At 50.3% G+C, this 19,794-nt stretch overlaps 2 protein-coding genes and 1 long non-coding RNA gene across 4 annotated transcripts; 2 read left to right on the forward strand and 1 right to left on the reverse strand.

Moving 5' to 3' along the window:
• The first annotated feature begins 7 nt into the window (after nucleotides 1-7).
• Nucleotides 8-11,985, forward strand: LOC138121548 (C-signal-like). Of its 2 annotated transcripts, none has more exons than XM_069035184.1 (6): nucleotides 8-455; nucleotides 9,146-9,197; nucleotides 9,492-9,679; nucleotides 10,028-10,183; nucleotides 10,947-11,057; nucleotides 11,231-11,985. In XM_069035184.1, exons 1-6 carry the CDS (start codon nucleotides 405-407, stop codon nucleotides 11,342-11,344), a joined length of 672 nt encoding a protein of 223 aa, XP_068891285.1. In that variant the 5' UTR covers nucleotides 8-404; the 3' UTR covers nucleotides 11,345-11,985. The 2 variants fall into 2 exon arrangements, with proteins under 2 accessions (XP_068891285.1, XP_068891284.1); XM_069035183.1 differs by lacking the exon at nucleotides 8-455 and adding an exon at nucleotides 2,264-2,433.
• On the reverse strand, nucleotides 6,581-13,258 carry LOC138121549 (uncharacterized). Its single transcript, XR_011156212.1, has 3 exons — nucleotides 12,760-13,258; nucleotides 7,775-7,846; nucleotides 6,581-7,612 (listed from the first exon to the last, which is right to left on the reverse strand). It is a non-coding gene; the product is annotated as an uncharacterized lncRNA (long non-coding RNA).
• A 665-nt stretch (nucleotides 13,259-13,923) lies between these two features.
• Nucleotides 13,924-17,460, forward strand: AURKAIP1 (aurora kinase A interacting protein 1). The gene is made up of 4 exons (XM_069034948.1): nucleotides 13,924-13,992; nucleotides 14,445-14,534; nucleotides 15,150-15,592; nucleotides 16,613-17,460. Exons 2-4 carry the CDS (start codon nucleotides 14,483-14,485, stop codon nucleotides 16,718-16,720), a joined length of 603 nt encoding a protein of 200 aa, XP_068891049.1. The 5' UTR covers nucleotides 13,924-13,992; nucleotides 14,445-14,482; the 3' UTR covers nucleotides 16,721-17,460.
• Nucleotides 17,461-19,794: the final 2,334 nt, after the last annotated feature.

The following is a 19,794-nucleotide window of genomic DNA, read 5'->3' on the forward strand; positions in this document are numbered from 1 at the left end:
TTTTCAAACTGTAGTAGATTCAAGACTTGGAATTAAATCCCTAATCCCTTAAAGGTAGGAATTTGGGGCACCAAACATAACATCCCCCAATCCACAAAGATCTGAGGTGGAAAGTGCATTTCTCTGACTTCAGCAGCAGCTGGCAGGTCCCAGCTGAGCTTCCTGAGCTGTGTTTGCTCTGGGCCTCCTCACCTGGACAAGGAGAAACAGCTGGGGTTGATCTCTGAAGGTTGCACAGCTGGGCCTCAGGAGAATCCCATCCCCTGGGCTTTGTGCCAGCTCTTGGGGGCTGAACATCTGTGATGGGTTTGGTGTGGGGAGCTGCTGGGACATTTGGGGGCAGTCAGTGCTGCTGCTGAGCACGGCAGAGTCCCCTGGCTGGAGCTGGCAGAAGTTCACCTGAAATGCAAAGCCCCACGTGTAGCTGTGTGTGTAAACGGGGCTCAGCCCTGCAGGTGAGTTATGGCTTTGTTTTCTCAGCCTCTGGGGACTCCTCCCTGGCTCTCACTCATCAGGACCTCTCTCAGGTTGCTCTCTGAGCTGTTTCTGCCGTTCACCTGCAATTCTTTTTGCTCTGAGAGATGTTTGAAGGGACAGCACTGAAACCTGACTGGTAGGAGTTACTACAGGCTTGGCCCAGTGCTGCTCATCATTCCTCAGCTAAATCCCACCTGCTCTGTCCTCAGATAAAACCTCCAGCCTGCTCTGGCCACCCAGCCTCATCCTTCCTTCCTGGGAAATAATCCTCCAGGCTTCATATTTTCCCCGAAATGACTCACCCAGCAGTAGATTCACTGTGTCAGAGCTGTGTTTGTGTCAGCAGGGGTTCAGCCACCAAAGCTTTCCTTTGCCAGGTGAGAGCCCAAAGGATTATTTCCCAGAGGTTGCCAATCCCTGCGGTGTGAAATTGCAGTTGTGCCAACAGCTCCCAAGCACAAAGAGGTCACTAAACAGTTTTAGGCTGGATGGGGATATTTTAAAAAAGATCTTCCAAACCCACCAGAATGTTGGTAATGCACAAAGGAAATTGTTCTGAAACGCACACAGTACGTGTGGGAAGGAAGCACCTTTAATGGATTAAAGCACCTGGAAAAGAAGAGTGTTCCAGAAGTTGCTGGAATGGAGCTTTGTTTGGAAGAAAAGACAAAAACAGGTATCAGTATCCAGGGCAGCCTTGCTGCTGGCTTCCTGCCACAGCTGCTGTGTGCACAGGGATGAGCTTTCCCCCAGCTTTGGGGAACTGGAATCCAGGCTGTTCCAGAAGCCCCTGGTCAGCTTTGCTCACAGCCAGCACGGTCTGAGGTAGGAGAAATGTCTGGAAGGATCTTGTCATCTTCATCTCCCCTGGGAATGTGATGGGAACACCAAACCTGAGCTACCCACCAGCAATAATTTAATATATTTCAATCCTGTACATTTTTGGAGCTACTGCCTTTATTTAGAAATAAACCAACAAAAGGGGAAACAGGGCAGACTCAGCAGCTGTTTGAGGCTTTTCCACAGAATTTTTACAAATTACAAATCTTTGTTCTTCAATTTCCCAAGCACAAGGAGTTTATTCCTGACCTCCAGCAGGATGAAATTAGTTTTAAAAGTGTAGTGATCTTTTAAAAAAGGAAAGAGCAATCTTATGCTCACAGATGTAACTAAAGCCTTTAAACCTCCCTGTACCAGTTTCTGCATGAGTGTGCAGATCCATGAAGGTTATTGATCTGGGAAGGCATGTGCCAGTCTGGGGTGAATAGGGTGAGGATGAGCTAAGGGCAGAAAGCCTGGATTGATGTCCAGGACCAGGTCCTCCACAGTGAGGGAGGGAGAGTAATATAGTGCCAGGCACACCCCAAAAAGCCTTTGGGAGGAACGTGGGGAGTCCAGAAATGGGGCTTCAGTTCCTGCCTCTGCTCCATCCCCCACTTAGAGAGCTGAATTCTCTCCTTCTGCCCACGCCTGGCTGTTGGGGCGAGCGATTTCACCTTTGTCCCGTTCTGCGGGACTGATACTGAGGGTCAGAGGGGTCAGGGGCTGCTCTGCAGCCGCCACAGTCACACGCAGGGCTCTGAAGTCTGTGGAACGGGGTTTGGGTACCAGCCGGGCGCGGGATGAGCTCGGGTCTCTGTGGGAGGGGGAAGAGCCGATTCCCCTTTCCCGTTCTCTCCCTGTCCCGGAGCCGGGCGGGGGAGGCGCCGCGGCGGGGGCGGGCCCGGGGCGGTGGGGCCGGCTCCGCACCGCGCAGGTTGAGAACCGCGTGGGCTTAAGAAGCGCCGGGAGCGGAGCGAACGGGGCCGAGGCAGCATGGCCCAGCCGCGCTGCCGCTCCGTGCTCATCACCGGCTGCAGCCGCGGCATCGGGCTGGGGCTGGTGCGCGGGCTCGCAGCCGCCAGCCCCTCCCCGGACTTGGTCTTTGCGACCTGCCGGTACCCCGAGAAGGCGCAGGTAAGCGGGGCGGGGGCGCCGGGAGTGCCCGGAGCGGGGTAACGGCGGCGGGAGGGAGGAGAAGGCACTTTGGAAGCGCGGAACATCTCGAGCATCCCTGTGCCGGCAGCGAGAGCCCGCGCTGGGATGGAGGCGAGGCGGGTGGAGCCGGTGCCGGGGAGCTCTCCGGGGCTGGAGCTGGGAATATCGACGATAGGGAGCGTTCTCGGCAGGAGCAGAGCCAGCGGGACGCGGCCGGGCAAGCAGGAGGGCAGCTGCAGCATCTCCAGCGCTCCTGCCATCCCCTTCCTTCAATCCCCGAGTTTCTCGCTGGATTTGCTGCTGGAGGTGTCTGTCCTGTCCTGCTCGAGTTCTGCAGGGGCAGCCCGTCCCTCAGAAACCTTCCCCGTGGGACCTGCCACAGCTTTCCTTCTCTCTCTCCACGGCGTGTCTGTGTCCCCAGCAGGAGCCGTGCCCTCTCTGCCTCTTTTTCTCTGCTGCGCTTGCAACAAGTGAGAAAGCCCAAATGAACGATGAATTGAATGCTCCTCTTAGTTCCCCTCTCGGCTGGGCAGGGGTCAGAGTTTCTGCTGGAAACAGCTTTTGTTACCTGCTGCTCCTGGATCCACTTGCAGCCCTCTCTCTCCCTTTTCAGCCCGAGTCTCCTCTGCTGCAGCATCGCAGTAGTTTTGGGACTCCTTCCCCGTCCCTAAACTCTTCCAGACAAATTTCACACACACCTCGAAGCTTTGGAGGCAAATCGATGAGGGTGATCAGTCACTTTGTGACCAGCAGTGTCTGGTCGTGTCAGTGACTGTTGCGTGTCCAGGCTGATCTCGGCTCTCCTCGGTGAGGTGGAATTTGGGCAGCACAGAAATACACACAGGTATCCATCCCTCTGTTCCTTCTCTCCGGTGCTCCAGAGCTGCAGGAAGCTGAGCACTCAGCCCTGAGACTGCCTCAAGCCCCTCGGGAACGCCCCAGGCATTTGGAAGGAGAATTGATACCCACAGCCCTATTCCTGCATCTCCCCTGTTTCAAACGTGGCTGCCCCGGCAAAAGGCAAATTCCCGGGCACGTGCAGAGGGAAGCAGAGCCCCTGTGTCTGTTCCTTCTGGGGGATTTGATTCCTTTCATACAGATTGTGATCACACCGTGCTAGCAATAAAACAAACAGCAACTCTGTTTACTGCTTAGCCATAAAAAAAACCCTGAAAGGTGGTGCTCAGGCAGCCCCCGAGGATGTGGGGCAGGGTTGGCCAGGTAACAGCTGCACTCTGACCTCTGCTTCTCCAGAAGCTGCTGCTGCTCTGCAGGTACTTATGAAACGGAAGGAAAATATCTTAATTTTAAAAAAAAGTCTCCAGCACAAAGGAGCATGTAAGGTATTTCTGAATGAAAGCACAGAGTCACAGTCCAGCAAGGCTGAGATCAGGTGCACAGCTCCCTGCCAGGGCTGCTGGTCCCTGTGGCTCCCCCCGAGCCCCTCCTGTGCACCACCTGAGCAGGCATTCACTCCATTCTGTTCCCTTTTAACTCCTGTTACCCGAGCTGGCACCGCTCCCAGCCCTGTTTCCTATAAGTGATTGCACAAGAGCCCGGTGTAGCAGTGGCACAGGAAAGCAGCAGAGACATCTGACCTGTGTTAGATCAAAATCTCCCTGCGTGGTTGTTTGTCCTGAAGCTGCTTCAGCCGGCTTTGAGAGAGGTTCTTTCTTTTTTTCACCAACTGGGCCCTGTGATTTTTCATCATAATGGGCTCGGATCCATTACATGGAGAAGTGAAATGGTTCCTTCAACAGGAAGAGCATCCTAGGAAACATTACACGGGCAAATCTCAGCACAACTCATCAGGGTTTGTTGGGTTTTTTTTTGTGCGGTCAGTATTTAAAAATCTGGAGAGAAAAGGCTGTAAACCTGCACAGGAAGATGAAACAGCCTTCAGACAGCGTGATGTGTCTGGGAAGAGTCTGGGTCACTCCTCGCTTGCGGGAGAAACCTGGAAAGCCTCTGGCAGGGTGTCTCCTGTAGGCAGGAAGCTGGCCAGGAGCCACATTCCAGTAACCCCAGTGGTGATTCTGCAGGCCACATGGGTGCATCCAAAGCTTTTTTTTTTTTTTTTTTTTTTTTTTAGGGGGGCAAGTTTTGTCCTTGGTGGATCAGGGTGGGTTTTTGTTCTTTGTAAGGACCTCTAGGCCATGTGCTGTGCTTTGGCAGGACATCAATAGAAACCTCTGCAGTCAGCTGAAAGCATATTTCTAACAGATGGGTTTGGAAACTCCACAAGGAAGAGAAATCTTTACTAAAGGTATTGTAGTGGTTTCACCAGCATTATCTGCCCCATCTGCAATGCACAGAGCTGGCACAAAACCTTCTGACCCTCTGAGAGTGTTCCCACTGTGCTGCTGGTCCTTGGGGCTGCAGAGGGCAAGAACAGACCTGCTCCAGCCTCCAGCACTGGGAATCTTGGTCATGGGAGCACCACGTTCAGCTGGTGCTCTCAAAGCTTGGCTCCAGCATGGCAGTGCTGCTCAGCGTGGTAGGAAAGGCAAAGGTTTAGCGAGTTTCTGGTCATTTTTATATTTTTTTTTTCTTTCTCAGAGATGAACCTTTGCTGTCAATGACTTTCCAGTCAAATGTTGAAGTCCCAGAGTTTGGGTTCCTGCTCTCAGAGATTGGCACTGCGGGCTCGGCTTAGGGCACATGAAATGGGCTTGGCCCATCTCAGAGCTGTTTGTTGGCCATGCATGCTGGACTGTGAAGCTGAGGGAGTTTCTCTGCACACTTGGGTCAGTGCTTTTTCTCTTGACAGCAGTTCAGCTGGTCTATTTTGGTTTTCCCTCTTGGCTTTGTGGTAAGCGACCATGTGAAAACCCTTCCTTAGCACAAGTGAACTGCCCCCCACTTCCTCTCCTGCATGAGAGGAAGAACCTGGAGAACAGCAACTTTGGACAGTTCCTTTAAATTCTCCTCTGGTTTGGCAGAGCAGCATTTTCCTGTTGCAGAATGGAGGAAAAAGATGGGTGCGGCTCGAATGAAAAGGTTTTTAAAAATTATCTTCCAGTTTTTAGAGGAAAAGTGATTAAATATGCTTAGCTGCTGGCAAATACAGTTCCACCTTGGGCAAGAATCTCCTAGCAGGGTGATGACTGAATATTTCAGAGCCCTCCAAACAGTGGACAGAGAAGAGCCCCTAAGGAGCTGCTTTTAGAAAGATGCTGGGGAAGGCTGACTTTGCTTTCCTCTCTTTACCAGGAAAGCAGCACATCTCCTGTAACTCCCTAACCTTGGGATAATGCTGAACAGCTGCAGGCTTTTGCATGTGAGTCTGTGCTGGCAGAAGTTGTGAAAACTCCAGTTCTGGGGCTGAGGAGCTCCTAGGTGGCCTCCCCAGAACATTTGCCTAACAAATGGGCTGCAGATCACACGATAACATGCAGCAGGCCCGCAGGCAGCCAGATAACCACTGCCCCTCCTGGAAAAGCACCATCGGAGACTCCTCCAGCCACTCTCTGATTCCAATCTGCCTTTTTCTTGGGCTGCTCCAACGCTGACAGTGGGAGCAGCTACAAATCTGCGAAATAATCCTGATGTCCTGTCTTTGCTCTCCAGATGGACACAGCCCCGGTGCAGTCATTACCAGGGAGCCTGCAGGGGCTCATGGACCCAGCTGGAATTCTCCCCACACTCCTATTTTTCTTCCTCCCCCATCCTGCTCTCCCATAAAAGGGAAAAAACTCTGCCCTAAAGGACTGCACTTAAAACTGCTGCAGCCCCTGGAGTGCCCTCTCTGATGGGGGAAGGGGGAGATGGCCACGGTGTGAATAAACGTGGTGCCCAGAGCTGTGGGATCTGCACAGCAGCAGCTCCCGTTTCTCCTGCTCTCCCCACAGCCCCAGTGTGTTCCCAGGTGAACAAATTCCCCGCTGCTCGAGCCCTCTAGAGAGCTCTGGGAAGCTTCCAGGGCTTAATGTGCAGTTTCCCTTGCTGTGAAGCAGGAGATCCTGTTACAAACTGTGCCTGTTCCCTCGTCAGACCCGGAGCTCTCTCTGCTCACTGTCTCTGTCAGGACTGGGGCTTGTTTTTCCCTTTAACACATATTTTCGCCATGTGGTTTGCAACTGGGAAGAGCAGCTGAGTGATCTGTGCAACAGATATATCAGGCAAAGGGGGCATTTCTGAATATATATCAGGTGGAGAGGGCGTTCTTGAAGTCTTTCTAGTTTTGGGTTATTGCAGAGTTGTTTTGTTTGATTGGTTTGTGTTTTTTTTCTGGAAGTGTTTTACACTTCCTACAGCAGTAAGATCTGGCTCTTCTGGAGTCAGAGAGGTCTGTGGGTCAGGGCAGTGCTGTGGAAGCTGTTACAGGGTTGAACAGTGAGTTGGCTGTACACTGTGATACTGAAAACCTGTCTCAGAGGGACACAGAAAAATAGGATACACCTCTGGCTTTGTCCCGAGTGCAAGCAGGACGATGTGAAGGATACCCAAGCACCTTTATCCTGCCCACAGGCTGTGTTTGTTTGGCTTGATTGCTTCCAACTGGCTGAGCCGGGCCAGGCCCTTTCCAAGAGCTGTAACTGAAGTGGATAATGCTTTCACAAAGAAGGCAAAGTAAATCTTGCTAAATGACAAAGACAACAGAACATTCCTGGTTGAAATCGAGCAATAAATACCCTGTGTGCTGAGGAATCTGTATCTGGAGCTTTGAGTGCCAGAGGATCTTGTTTAAATCAGAATAGGCTGACTCTTTGTTAATCGTAATTAAAAATCAGCAAACAGGAAACAACAGATGCTAATCAGGGTTTAATTCTTGTCTTGGACTCCCGAAGAGTTGATTCTCAGGGGTGATTGTTCAGGTGCAGAGCAGTTCTACAGCTCCTATGCTAAATAAACACAGCGTTAGGGAGTTGTGTTGTGGCTTTTTGTTGGGTTTTGTTTGTCTTGTTTGTTTTTAAAGTCTCTGTCACAGCACACTAATTAAAAATGACTTAGCTGGGATATGCTGGCTGTACCGACTTGTCTCAGTCCTCCTTTTCTCGTGTTCCTTCTAGTCACAGGAGGGGAAAAATAGGCTTTCCTGCAGGTTTTAGATGTTCTAACTGGATTTTTCAGCTTATATCAGGTGTAACGCTCTTGAAGACCAAAGCTGGCTAGATCGGCTTTGTGCCTGGGAGCTGCTTCTCAGAAATTCCAACCCCTGAAGTGGGAGTCACTTGTTAACTAAGTAATTAACTGGAAAACCCATTGAATTTTAAACCTAATTTGCATGCAGCTATTGTAATTTCATGCTGTTTATGTACTGGAGAATGCTTCATTCTCCAGTGTTTGCAGTTCTTAATTGAAAATATTGCTTACTCACTTCAGAAGCCTCTCAGTTGCTGTTGCTACTCAAAGCAGCTCTGGCCTTTCAGCAGGAGTTGGTAGCTTGTTTCTGTCAGAGAGTAAAGCATATAAATAAATGAACTATAAATAAATGGACAAACCTTGAGAAGCCAGAGCGCTCCAGGAGTTCATTATCCATTACGTGATACTGTCAAACTGGAATCCAGTGACAGTCCAAAGGCACAGAATTATTGCAGGCCTTGACATGGCAGAGCTATTTCATCCTGGACTATCAATAAACAAGACAGTGTGTTCTGGGCCTTTAATTTATGGAAAACTGTCCCACCAAGCCCTGTCCAAAGCAAGGAATGTCTTCTGGTTTTGTGCTTCTGACTTGTTTTTCCTTCCCCCTCCCCTTAATAGCCTTAACTGCAGTTGTAGATGGGCCTCAGTGGGAGAACAAATCTCCCAAACAAGCCTGGAGAGAATCCTGCAGGGTCTGATGTGAGATAAAAGATGTGAGGCATTATAGTTTGTCAGAGGACACGGAGTCCCTGAAGTGTCTCCAAGGGGCAGAGAAGGATTCTTTCAAAACCTGCCCTCCTGACCCCTATTCCCAAAGGGCTCCTAAAGAAAGGGATTTGCTGGGCTGGAATGTTTGGCCAGGTTGCTGTGTCTCCTGAACACGACTGGGAGCATGGAATCCATCTGTTGTGTTTGGCCACACTTCCCACTTGGCTTCATGGCACAGAAACCTGAGTATTCCAGCTGGGCCCATAAATCCAATTTGGAATACTTTGTCCAGCCGGAACACCGGAGAGCACGGATTTCTCCAGGAACACCAGCCTGCTCTGCTGACAGGCAGATGGGCGAGTTACAGCAGGGAGGGAATTGTTCTTTTGGACAGTGGCTGTGCCTGGGATGGATTTCAGGGTGTACTTCACCTCCACTTACAAGAACTGACACTAACGAGGCTGCTGGGGAAACGGAATTCCCATGGGAAAACTGCAGACAGTAATTCCAAATGGCTTTTTAAAAGTGTTCCTGTTGCCCCAAAGTGAAGTCCAGCACTAGCTGAGCTTCAGGAGAATTATGCTTTTCTTGCAAAGCTGGGAAGCTACTGGATTTTTACTGGAATGCTGAGAACTGAGAAATATCCCACTAAAAATCCAGCACAGTGGAGTCTGGACTAAGCAGGGAAAGAGTCCAGTTCCTTGATCTGGCTCTTAGGAAAGCTGCTCAGCAGGCTGGAAAACCAAGTAGAACCCCTGCCTTCAGTCCAATCATGAAAATATTTCAGTTGCAATTCTGGAGGTGCAGAATTCAAACTGATTTATGTAATAGCCATGGAGATTTATATATATAATATACATATATACATAAATGATAAAAATTTCCTTCTTCCTAGGAACTGCAGCAGCTCAGCAAGCAATACAGCAACATCAAGCTCCTGCAGCTGGGTGAGTAAGGGCCTTTATTTCTGTGTACAGAAATCTGTTCCACTTAGGTGAAGAGATTTCTTAAGAAATTGGTCTCCTGACTGATCAGTATCTGGACGTGATCTCCAGCAGCTGAAAACCATCTTAAGATAACACAAGGGAAATGTAATTCTGAAAAATCTGTGCATTTTCACCTGTGTGCTGCCCAAACATCCCCACGCAGCCTCAGATTTGGTTTGGCACGGGTTGTCTCGTGCCAGGCAGACCCTGAACCCCACACTGTTCACTGGGGCTCTTCCTGCCTCCTCTGTGCAGATGTGGTCTGTGAGAACAGCATCAAGAAAGTGGTCAAGGAAGTGGAAGAAATTGTGGGAGACAAAGGCCTGAACTGCCTCATCAACAACGCTGGCATCAACGTGCTCGCCTCGCTGGAGGAAGTCACAGCAGAGACCATGCTCACCATTTATGAAACCAACACCGTTGCCCAGCTGATGGTCACCAAGGTAAGGACTGGGAGGAATGGGCTTAATCTGGGGCTTTTCCACAAGTGAGCTGGACTTGTCCAGGTGTTTGTCCCCTTGGAACTGCACAGATACAGTTCTGACATGGACCTGCCTGTCTGGAGAGCAGCAAGAGCTGCTGTTTGTGCACCTGCTGTGGGATCACTTCATGGCAGGTGGGACAGGAGCTGGGCAGACAAGGCTGCTGGAGGAAGGTTTCCTCTGTGTCTGAGGAGCCATCACCGCTCTGTGCTGGTGGCCCAGAGCTGCACTGGGGTTCCTGCTATGAATGAGGGAATGATCCAAGTCCAACCCAAGTCACCAAATGAAAGCAAACTCTCGTTTTCACAGGCGTTCCTCCCCCTGCTGAGGAAGGCAGCCCAGCTGGGCACTGGAATGGGCTGTCACAGAGCTGCCATCATCAATATGTCCTCTCTCGCTGCCTCCATGCAGCTCGTCCAGGCAAATGAGATGTTCCTCAAGGTCTATCCCTACAGGATAGCCAAGGTTTGTGGGCTCCCCTGGGCTGAGTTAGAGACCACGCTGACCTTAGGGTGGTGATGCCAAGGGGTGCAGCACCTCTGTGGACACAAAAGCTGTTCTCCTTCTTCATGTGGGTGGAAATGGGAGCTGTGAAACTCTGCACCTGGAGCAGGCTCCCAAATCCCTGCTCTGATACAGATCCACTCCTGAGGGATTTGGCATTCAGGGGAGAGCTGATGCCATTGAGTGTGGGTTCTATCAGCTGTGTTCCTCTCCCATCCAAGCGAGGGAGCAGGCAGGAAACTCAGCAAAAGGTGTGCTGACCTGTATGTGGTGATGGTAGTGACAGGTGGGATTTTTAGTTTTGTCACATCCAGAGATTGAGTTTGCACAGATAGTCAGGATCACACATACAGTTTCTCCTACACCACCTACTCGTAAGCTGTTAAATGCTTGTTTTCCCTGTTCAGAAGTAAATGAATGTTTGTGTAGTGGTTGTGCAGAAAAACACAGTCCTTATGTCAATATTATTCTCCTCACAGCTCCTGAGGTGTTTCAAAGGCGACTTTATCTTCCATTGCAATGTAGTTTCATCTTTGGGCAGTGAGTTTATGGTGGTAGAGCTTCCAGAGTCCCCAGAAAGTCTGGAAGAATTACTGAGAGGCTCTTACTGCCCCTTCCTGTGCCAGGAGACAGCAGGGTGGAAGGGAGGTGCCCACCAGCTGGGTTTGAGGTCTTGCTCACGGCTCATAAACAGCACATTAATAGGTGGTTTCCACTCCCACAGACTGCACTGAACATGATCACCAGGTGTCTGGCTGCAGACTTGAAATCGGACGGGATTCTCTGCATTTCCTTGCACCCAGGCTGGCTTCAGACAGACATGGGTGGAAACATGGTGAGTGCCAGCTCTGGAAATGTGACAGTGGGGGTCCCTTGTTGTCCCAACCCCCTGGTTGCATGCCTCCATGTACTGTGACACACAAAAATACATCTCCCTTCATTGTAGAACCCCCTTGATTCTCTTCTGCAGGATATTCCCAGTAATGACCTAAGCTTGATTCATTCCAGGCTCCCATGCAGGTGCAGGAGGCCATCCCAGGTATTCTCTCTGTTCTGGACCGTCTCGGTGAAAAAGAAAATGGTTCTTTCCTCGACTGGCAAGGGGAAACTCTACCGTGGTAGAAGTGCACAGAACTCTACAGGAACAGCACATCAGTCACAATTTAACCTTGCCACTGCTGTCTGTGTCTCTAGGGTTTTCTTACACACTCCTTGAAATAGCCAGTGTGATGCTCAGCCTCTCTCTAGGTGTATTTGGAAAGCAAGGTGGCCGAGTCTTTCATTGGTACTGCTACTGCTCTGCTCTAATGCTTGCTGCAAACACTACTGTGCTCTGGGTGATGGGCATCTCCTGGAACCCTCTGAAATGGGTTAAAACCTGCAAGTCAAATCTGGGGGCTGCTGGTTCCTTTTCACTTCCAAAACCAAAGTGGGCTTCTGGCTCTCTGCAGAATTAAATGACCTGACCTCAGAGTAAGGCCAGTGTAGGCTGTCAGATTCCAGTATGATCCATTCTCTCCAGAAAAAAAACTCCTTCGGTTTCCTTTGTTCCTAACTGAGCCAAGGCTGAAATTGCCCAGCTCTAAACCATGGGAATTTGGTACTTCTGTAAATTCCGTGGCAAACTCTGAGTGTCCCCAGGTTGCCAGTGTACACCAGGCACTTGCTTTGTTCCCAGTGGGTGACTAACAGCCTGATATGGGGGTGGGAATGTTGTTTTGTACATAAACTTCTGAGGTGTCTTCAATAAAGTCTTGATTAAACAGTCTGTTTACCGAACTGTTTACTTCATTTAATTTCTCTTCATAGGCTTCTCTTTCCTGGCAAGGGAATTTTATTCCTAATTTTCAGGAAGAAACTCTAACCAATGCCAACCTTTCAGGGTAGTTGGGTTTGACACAGTGGGGTGTACCTAAAATGGAGATAGACCCTCGTTCTGGTCCGAAATACTAAAAGCAGCTGGTGAATAAATCTCTTGTGTTCTGGCTGAGGTAGGTATAAAAACAAAAAGCCCTTTGAAGTCCAGGATTGGCTTCAACATCCCTCCCTTACGCCAGCTGATTAGGCACTTTCATGCTGTGCCAAGACGGTGGGTTCCTGTGCCGAGTAAGAGAAGGCAAACAACAGCCAGGTAAGGGGAGAGGACAGGTGTGGCTGTCCCTGGACAGCAGCCACTGGGACTTGCCCCTGGATGCAGACGGAGGTGTGGCAGGGAGAGGTGTCTGTGTGTGCCTTCCATGACCCCTGCATCAACAGGCAGGCTCACTGTGACAGCATCACAGGATCCTTCACGGAATCACCGAATTCTTCACAGCATCACCGAATTCTTCACAGAATCACTGAATTATTTCGTTTGGAAAAGCCCATCAAGTCCAACGTGTGACTGATCCCCACCTCGTCACCCAGCTCAGAGCACTGAGTGCCATGCCCAGTCCTTCCTTGGGCACCTCAAGGGATGGGGACTCCACCACATTCCCATACTTAACAACCCTTTCCATGAAGGAATTCCTCCTGCTGCCCAAAATTCCTCCCCTTACCTGCTCAGACGGGCTTTAGTGAGGCGCTCCTGTGACTCAGCAGGTGAACTCACCCCAAGCACTGACTCTCCAAGCGTGGCTGAGGTCTCCGTGCAAACCCGTGCGTGAGGCACACGCCTGCCTTGAACCGGTTGAAGGATTTATTTTGGAGCAAAGCTGGGGAAGGGTTTGGAGCCCCAGGAGCGGCTGAGGGAGCTGGGAAAGGGGCTCAGCCTGGGGAAAAGGAGGATGAGGGGGGACCTTGTGGCTCTGCACAAGTCCCTGACAGGAGGGGCAGTGAGGGGGGCTCGGGCTCTGCTGCCAGGGAACAGGGACAGGAGGAGAGGGAACGGCCTCGATTGCACCAGAGTTAGGTTGGATAGTCAGAAAAATTTCCTCATGAAAAGGTAGAAAAGCATTGGAATGGGCTGTGAGGGGCCGTGAAGGACCAGGAGGGACCGTGAGGAACTGAGAAGGACCAGGAAGGATTGTGAGTGACCACAAGGGATCATGAAGGACCTTGAGGGACCACGCAGGACTGTGAGGGACCATGAAGGACCACAAAGGGGCCATGAAGGATCGTGAGGGACCGAGACCGGCACGTTAAGGGAGCAGGAGGGGCCGTGAAGGGCCGGTGAGGGGCCGTGAGGAGCCGGTGAGGGGCCGGTGAGGAGCCGTGAGGGGCCGTGCGGGGGCACGAGGGGCCGTGAGAAGCCGTGAGGGGCCGTGAGGAGCCGTGAGGGGCCGGTGAGGAGCCGTGAGGGGCCGTGAGGGACCGAGACCGGCACGTTAACGGAGCACGAGGGGCCGTGAGGGGCCGGTGAGGGGCCGTGCGGGGGCACGAGGGGCCGTAAGGAGCTGTGAGGGACCGAGACCGGCACGTTAAGGGAGCACGAGGCGCCGGTGAGGGGCCGTGAGGCGCCGGTGAGGGGCCGTGAGGGGCCGGTGAGGGGCCGTGAGGGACCGAGATCGGCACGTTAAGGGAGCACGAGGGGCCGTGAGGGGCCGGTGAGGGGCCGTGAGGGACCGAGACCGGCACGTTAAGAGAGCACGAGGGGCCGTGAGGGGCCGTGAGGGGCCGTGAGGGGCCGTGAGGGGCCGTGAGGGGCCGTGAGGGGCCGTGAGGGGCCGTGAGGGGCCGTGAGGGGCCGTGAGGGGCCGTGAGGGGCCGTGAGGGGCCGTGAGGGGCCGTTCCCCCCGGGCGCCGCCAGGGGGCGCTGCGGCCGGCCGGAAGTTCCGGTGGCGGCGGGGCCGGTGGGTGATGGCGGCGATGGCGGCGGGGCCGTGAGGGGAGGGCGGGCGCGGCCGCCCCGGGGGCTCCGTGCGGGCCGTGCCTGGGGCGGGACAGCGCCGGCAGCGCCGGGAGGGCTGAGGGGAGGGAGGCGGCCCCTCGGTGACGACCCGTCCTTAGGCCGCGCGGCTGCTCCTCCCGGGCTGAGGGGGGGACAGGGCTGTGCTGGGGAGCTCGGCTGGAGTTACCGTGTTTTTAACGTTAAAACAGCCCAAGCTTTATTAATAAATCACCTTTGCGGCTGAGCTGCCTCGGTGCTTGACCCCCACAGCAGAGCCCGGTAGACTGAGGGTAAAACCAGGAGGGTGTTTGTTTGGGGTGTCTCAGCGCATATTTTGGGGGTTTGGGGTTGAATAGAGAAGGTTTTTTTAAGCTGCGTGTTTGCCTTATTGAATAAATGCTCTTATTCGAACAGTCATTTGCTGGCTCTGCCAGGGAACAAAGTGAAACAAAATGTTAATATCACAGCTGAGTTCCCAGTTACTGAAGGCTTCGAGAATTGCAGGTAAATTGGTTTTGTGTGACCAAGTTTTCTGTTTGTTCGGGTTTATTTTCCTGGGGTAATTGGACTCCCAGAAGTTTCTTTTCCACCAAGCAGCGCAGGAGGGAGGAGGCTGTTGTTGAGTCAGTGGTTGTCAAATGTTATTATGTTTCTGATTTATTCTGTAAGTACAGTGTAGCTTTGGTTTAACCCCTTTTAACCTTAGGAGGAGATTCCTCAGCGCCAGAGAGGTTTGATACAGTGAACAGCTCCTTACCATTCCGAATTGATTTTCCTGCAGAAAACTTAGGAACGTTCCACTTAATGGAATCACAGAATGGTTTGGGTTGGAAGGGACCTTAAAGGTCATGGAATTCCACCCCCCAGTGAAGGAGGAGCTCCACCCTGCTCTGGGTGACCTGGGCAGCTTACCCAGTGAAGCAGAATGTGTTTTTAACATTACAGCATCGTAGTTAAAAGCTGGAAAGACTTCCTTGCCTTTGTGATGACAGTGCAGCTTCTGTGAGCGTTTCCTTTTGTTGGGGTGTTCTGGCCAGAGCTCTCTGCTGGTTTGAGAGCTTTTTCTCATGCTCCTGCTGGGCAATTCTGCCTTTTAAGTGCAATCCCTTTCTCCCAAAGGCCACCTCTTGCCCAGGTCAGTGTCCTCCTTCCTCTGCTGCCGTTCTCCATCCGCACGCTACAGCACCCAGCCCCCCAACACCAGCGGGGCCCAGCCCCAGCAGTGGCACACGCTGGACCCTGAGCTGGAGGAGATCCTGATTCCCAGGAAACTCTCCATCAGCCCCTTGGAGAGCTGGCTGACAGTGAGGTACTCCCTGCCCAAAGCCGAGGGCGCTCAGGAAGAAGCGAGCCACGAAACCCCGCAGCCGTCCGAGTGTCCCCCTGCTGCTGGGACGAGGGATGTGGGGGAAGGAGAGGGAGCCCCGGGCAGCAAAGTGCAGTGCAGGAATGTGCTGAAGATCCGCAGGAGGAAGATGAACAGGCACAAGTACAAGAAGCTGATCAAGAGGAGGAAGTTCATCCGCAGGAGGGTAAAGGAGGGGCGCAAGAAGAAGCGTCAGGTGAGCTCAGGGGAGGGGGAGTTCCCTGACAGAAATGTGCCCACATATCAAACCAGCTCCTGTTCAGGTGTTGGATGATGGAGTTAAGTGGATTTGGGGGGAAATGAGCCTGAATGAATTCAGCATTTAACCTCAAGCTGTGCCAGGGAAGGGTCAGGTTGGACATCAGGAGGAATTTCTCCGTGGAAAGGGTGGTCAGGCATTGGAAGGGGCTGCCCAGGGAGGTGGTGGATTCACCCTGGAGGTGTCCAAGGAATGCCTGGATGTGACACTCAGTGCTGGGTGACAAGGGTGGACATCAGTCACAGCTGGACTCGATGGTCTTGGAGATCTTTTCCAGCCTCAGTGATTCTGTGATTACAAACATAAATGTGATAATTTTTCTTCCATGACAGTAATTTACAGATGGGTGTGATTAATGGAGATGAATTTTAGCATTTGTGTGAAGGATGAATTCATGTCTCTACCCTGGATCAGGGAGACTGGTTAAACCTTAATTTCTTTCCTGTCTTGACAACATCCTTAGGTGCTTCCAAATCTGTTTTTCTACACAGAAGCCTTTTACTTCCTTTAATGGAAGGAAATGAGGGAAGACATGGAGATTTGTTCATGCTGAGGATGTTCTTCTGCACAGCCTTTAGTGGGATATCATTTAGTTCATTCTCTAGGAATTCTCACCTTGCCCAGATGCAAATTGGGGTTAATTGTAATTCCACTGCTTCAGATTTGTAGGAGGCAGTGCTGAGCACTGTAAAATCCTCTTATTTCCTTTACCATTTCATTGCCCACCTTCTCAGTTTTCCTTGCACAGAACTTTTAAAATGATACTACCGAGATCCTTGTGCCTTTTAATGTCTTCTGATGTATTTTCTGCAGTAAGATCAAATATTTTGACACTTAAACCCTTTGTTTCCTTTGTGTGTGTTACACCTGCATTGTCCTTGGGATGTGTGGGCAGTGGGTGTTGCTTCTGAGCTGTGTTACCATTTTTTTTTTCTTTTTTTTTTTTTCCTGTTTTAGATCAAATTTGAGAAAGATTTGGAGCGCATCTGGAAAAGAGCTGGCTTGAAAAGTGCTCCTGCAGGGTGGCAAACCCCCAAGATCTACCTGAGGAGTTCCAAGCGATAAAAAACACCTGTCATAAATTTTAACCTGTAATTGTAATTAAAAAAATATTTAAGTATGTTGGTGACATTTAACCTTTTTCTGATTGTGATGAAAATAGTACAAAGGAGTTTTCCAACAGAAAAGCTGGCAGCTTTTCCTCCCCAAAGGAGAGGTGTGAGCTCTTTTCTGGTGGCTTGGCACTGCTGTCCTGTGGGCAGTTTCTGAAGCCCCTCTTTAAGATGAGACTGAACCTAAGAACAATCAGGTGTGGGAGATGGGATCAGTGGAAGAATTCCCACTGCATATATGGCACAAAGCTTTGGAAATGTTCTTTTCTAAACTGAATTCTTTCACAGCCTTGCTGCAGAAAGGCTGGGGTTTTCCTAAGAGTTGCGGTGGGATGGGAATTGGATCAGAATTCCATGGAATGTTACCTGCAAGAGCTTTTGTTGTCTCTTATCTGGAGCCTTGGTGTGCATGTGCCTTGGGCATTGCATGAGCATCCTTGAAAGGCAGATTTATTTTTGACTTCTACTTTGTGTTAATAAAAAATGGTTATTTTTGTCTTTGATTGACCCCTGTCATGTAGAACATCCAGATATTGGTCAAAGGAGAAGCTCAGAGCTAATTATCCATTAACAACAAAAACTTTTGTGCCTGAGACAACCCTGATACAATCAGCTGGTTTTGCATGGTTGAAGAGAGTCGTGAAAGCTGTGAAAAATACAGGTGTTTAAAATAAACCCTGAGAGAGGACTTTTTATCTGGGTTCTGGTTTGGGTTCTGCTTTTCTCTTTGGGGTTTGAGGCAGTTCTGGGTGGTTTAGTGTGATTCAAGGGCTGGGGTGGACTGAGGGGGAAAAGAATGAGCTCCTTCAGGCTGGTCGTTGTGGGGAACTCCCTGAAAATGATTCCCTTTTTTCTGCTAGGAGAGAATAAACTGAAAGGGAGGAGAATAATCTCTGGAAGTCACTGCTACGAGGTGCAGTTTAATCTGGCTGCAGGAAGGACATCCTGAGCCACAGCTCTGGGCAACCTGTGTCTCACCACCCTCACAGGCAAGAATTCCTTCCTAACATCTTAAATCTCTCAGGATTTGTGTTTTCCTTGTGGAAAAACTCTGTCTTAGAAGGGACTACCCAGGTTTTACATCCCAGGGCAGTGTCAGCTTCCTTCAGTGTTCTTGACCACAGGATGTGATTTGAGACTCTTCACTCAGAGAGGAAAACTGCCCCTGATTTTCTGTAGAGGGAGCACGAGTCCAGGATATACTCACAAAGCTTTAGTAGGAGCTGCTCTTCCTCTCCAAAATATCTGCATCCCAATGAATCTGCACACTTAGGAAAGGTTTATGTGCATATGTAGCTGTGGGAACAAAAAAAGGGCTGCAAACAGGAAAGCTTTGACTTAAAATTCCCCAAATGTTGAAGATTTCTGTTATTTTGCTGTTCTGGGAGGACATGGCTGAAAGCCAGACAAATTCATGCTGTTTATTACAGAGCTTGGAGATGACTGGTGGGGTGGTGATTTTATGTCACTCATTGGGCTGGAAAGGTCCCTCAAAATTGGACTATAAACCAAATTTCTCTTATCTCTAATTCCTGGATTGCATGCACTTCACTGCAGGCAGCAAACTCAGCTGAACAGAACAAGTTGAGTTTCCTCACAGTAATCAGGTTTGTGCTGGAATGAGTTGGCTCTAAAATAGGAAGTCAGCTGACTTGGAGGGGATGAAAACTCTGAATTTTGTTTCTCTGAACCAAATCCCATTGCAAATGTGGAGGGTGTTGCCCCATTTTGGAAAGGTCAGAGCCCAGCAATGTGGTGACAGTGGCAAAAATACCATTTCTTTTTCATGTTAGCAAGTAATAGTTCCTGACAAACAGGATTTTGGTTGTCTCCTTGACCTGGAGAGCAATGATTGTTACCAGAGTTAAGACTTAAATGCATTTTAAGAGTCTAAACTTAAATGCATTTTAAGAGTCTTCTCTAGAAAATGTGGTGTTCAATGACATCAGCATGGATCCTTGGAGTTTTCTAGAGGCTTCTGGACATAAATAAGTTATTTCAGCCACAAATGAATCCAGTTTAACTTAAAAATACCTTACAGCTGAGAATCAGGCCTGATTGTATATGGGAAAGGGAGCAACGTGAAATAACTGCTTCCAGCAGCTTTTTCCAAAAAGCCTGGCTCAACTTTCAGTACTTTATGTAACTAGAAAATTGCCTGGTGCTCCATGGTGGTAGAGATGAGATGTTGGAAATGATAGGAGACTTTTAGGATTAAAGCAGAAGCAGATTTATGGTACTGATGAGGATTACAAAATGAATTCCAACGTTTTGTAAAACAACAACCTTTCTATTCCACTGCAAATCAGGAAGTTTGGTCCCTTTGGTAACAAGGATTGAAACCCAAATGGGTGGAAAGTAGAAACATTTAAATTGTGTATAAATTGCAGCAGATCAGCAATTGATGCCTGAGTTAACCCTGTGATGGTCTGGGGTGTGCAGAAGAGATTTCAGCTCCCTGGCAGCCACTCTCCAGTTCTCCAGAGGAACATTTTTGGATGTTGTCTCCTCTAGTTTTGGCTCACTTCACACAAATTCAATTCCAGTCTGAGTTCATCATGGGAAAAGAGAAAGTCCAGCAGACTACTGGTCTTGGTTAAAAGCAACTGGTGCCTATTTAGAGCACAAAAAGCTGTTCCTTCCCTTTGGGAATGTTGTGCTTGCCCTGCAGAGCCTGGTGGATGGGCTGGGAGCTGTTAGAGCAGCCCTGAGGTGATGCAGACAGTGAGTCTGAGCTCAGGGATGCCCTCTCCCTGTCCCTGGCACGGGCAGGAGCCACGTGGAGAGGAAATGGGATGGGATGTAATGATGGCTTCTCCTGCTCCAGAAACCAGCCCTGAGCTGATTCAAACCAGGAGCTGCACAAGTTGCAAAGGCACCAGAGGGAAAACACTGATCTGAATTGGGGCTGGTTGTAGGCAGGAAAAAGGTTTGAGAATTCTTAAATCCTAAAGCATGTGGAGGAGACTGAAAGGATTTATTCCCAATGTTTTCAAGGATGATTTCATGGGAGAAGGTACACATGTG

This window comes from Aphelocoma coerulescens, chromosome 21 (genome assembly GCF_041296385.1).
Source record: "Aphelocoma coerulescens isolate FSJ_1873_10779 chromosome 21, UR_Acoe_1.0, whole genome shotgun sequence".
Classification (NCBI taxonomy): Eukaryota; Metazoa; Chordata; class Aves; order Passeriformes; family Corvidae; genus Aphelocoma; species Aphelocoma coerulescens.

Bases quoted from the DNA above. Each gene is read 5' to 3' on its own strand.
- LOC138121548 (XM_069035183.1), top strand. From the start codon at position 2,293: ATGGCCCAGCCGCGCTGCCGCTCCGTGCTCATCACCGGCTGCAGCCGC. The intron at 2,434-9,145 runs GTAAGCGGGGCG...CCTTCTTCCTAG, and splicing joins GGTACCCCGAGAAGGCGCAG to GAACTGCAGCAGCTCAGCAA. The intron at 10,184-10,946 runs GTTTGTGGGCTC...CCACTCCCACAG, and splicing joins ATCCCTACAGGATAGCCAAG to ACTGCACTGAACATGATCAC.
- AURKAIP1 (XM_069034948.1), top strand. From the start codon at position 14,483: ATGTTAATATCACAGCTGAGTTCCCAGTTACTGAAGGCTTCGAGAATT. The intron at 14,535-15,149 runs GTAAATTGGTTT...TTTCTCCCAAAG, and splicing joins GAAGGCTTCGAGAATTGCAG to GCCACCTCTTGCCCAGGTCA. The intron at 15,593-16,612 runs GTGAGCTCAGGG...TTCCTGTTTTAG, and splicing joins GGCGCAAGAAGAAGCGTCAG to ATCAAATTTGAGAAAGATTT.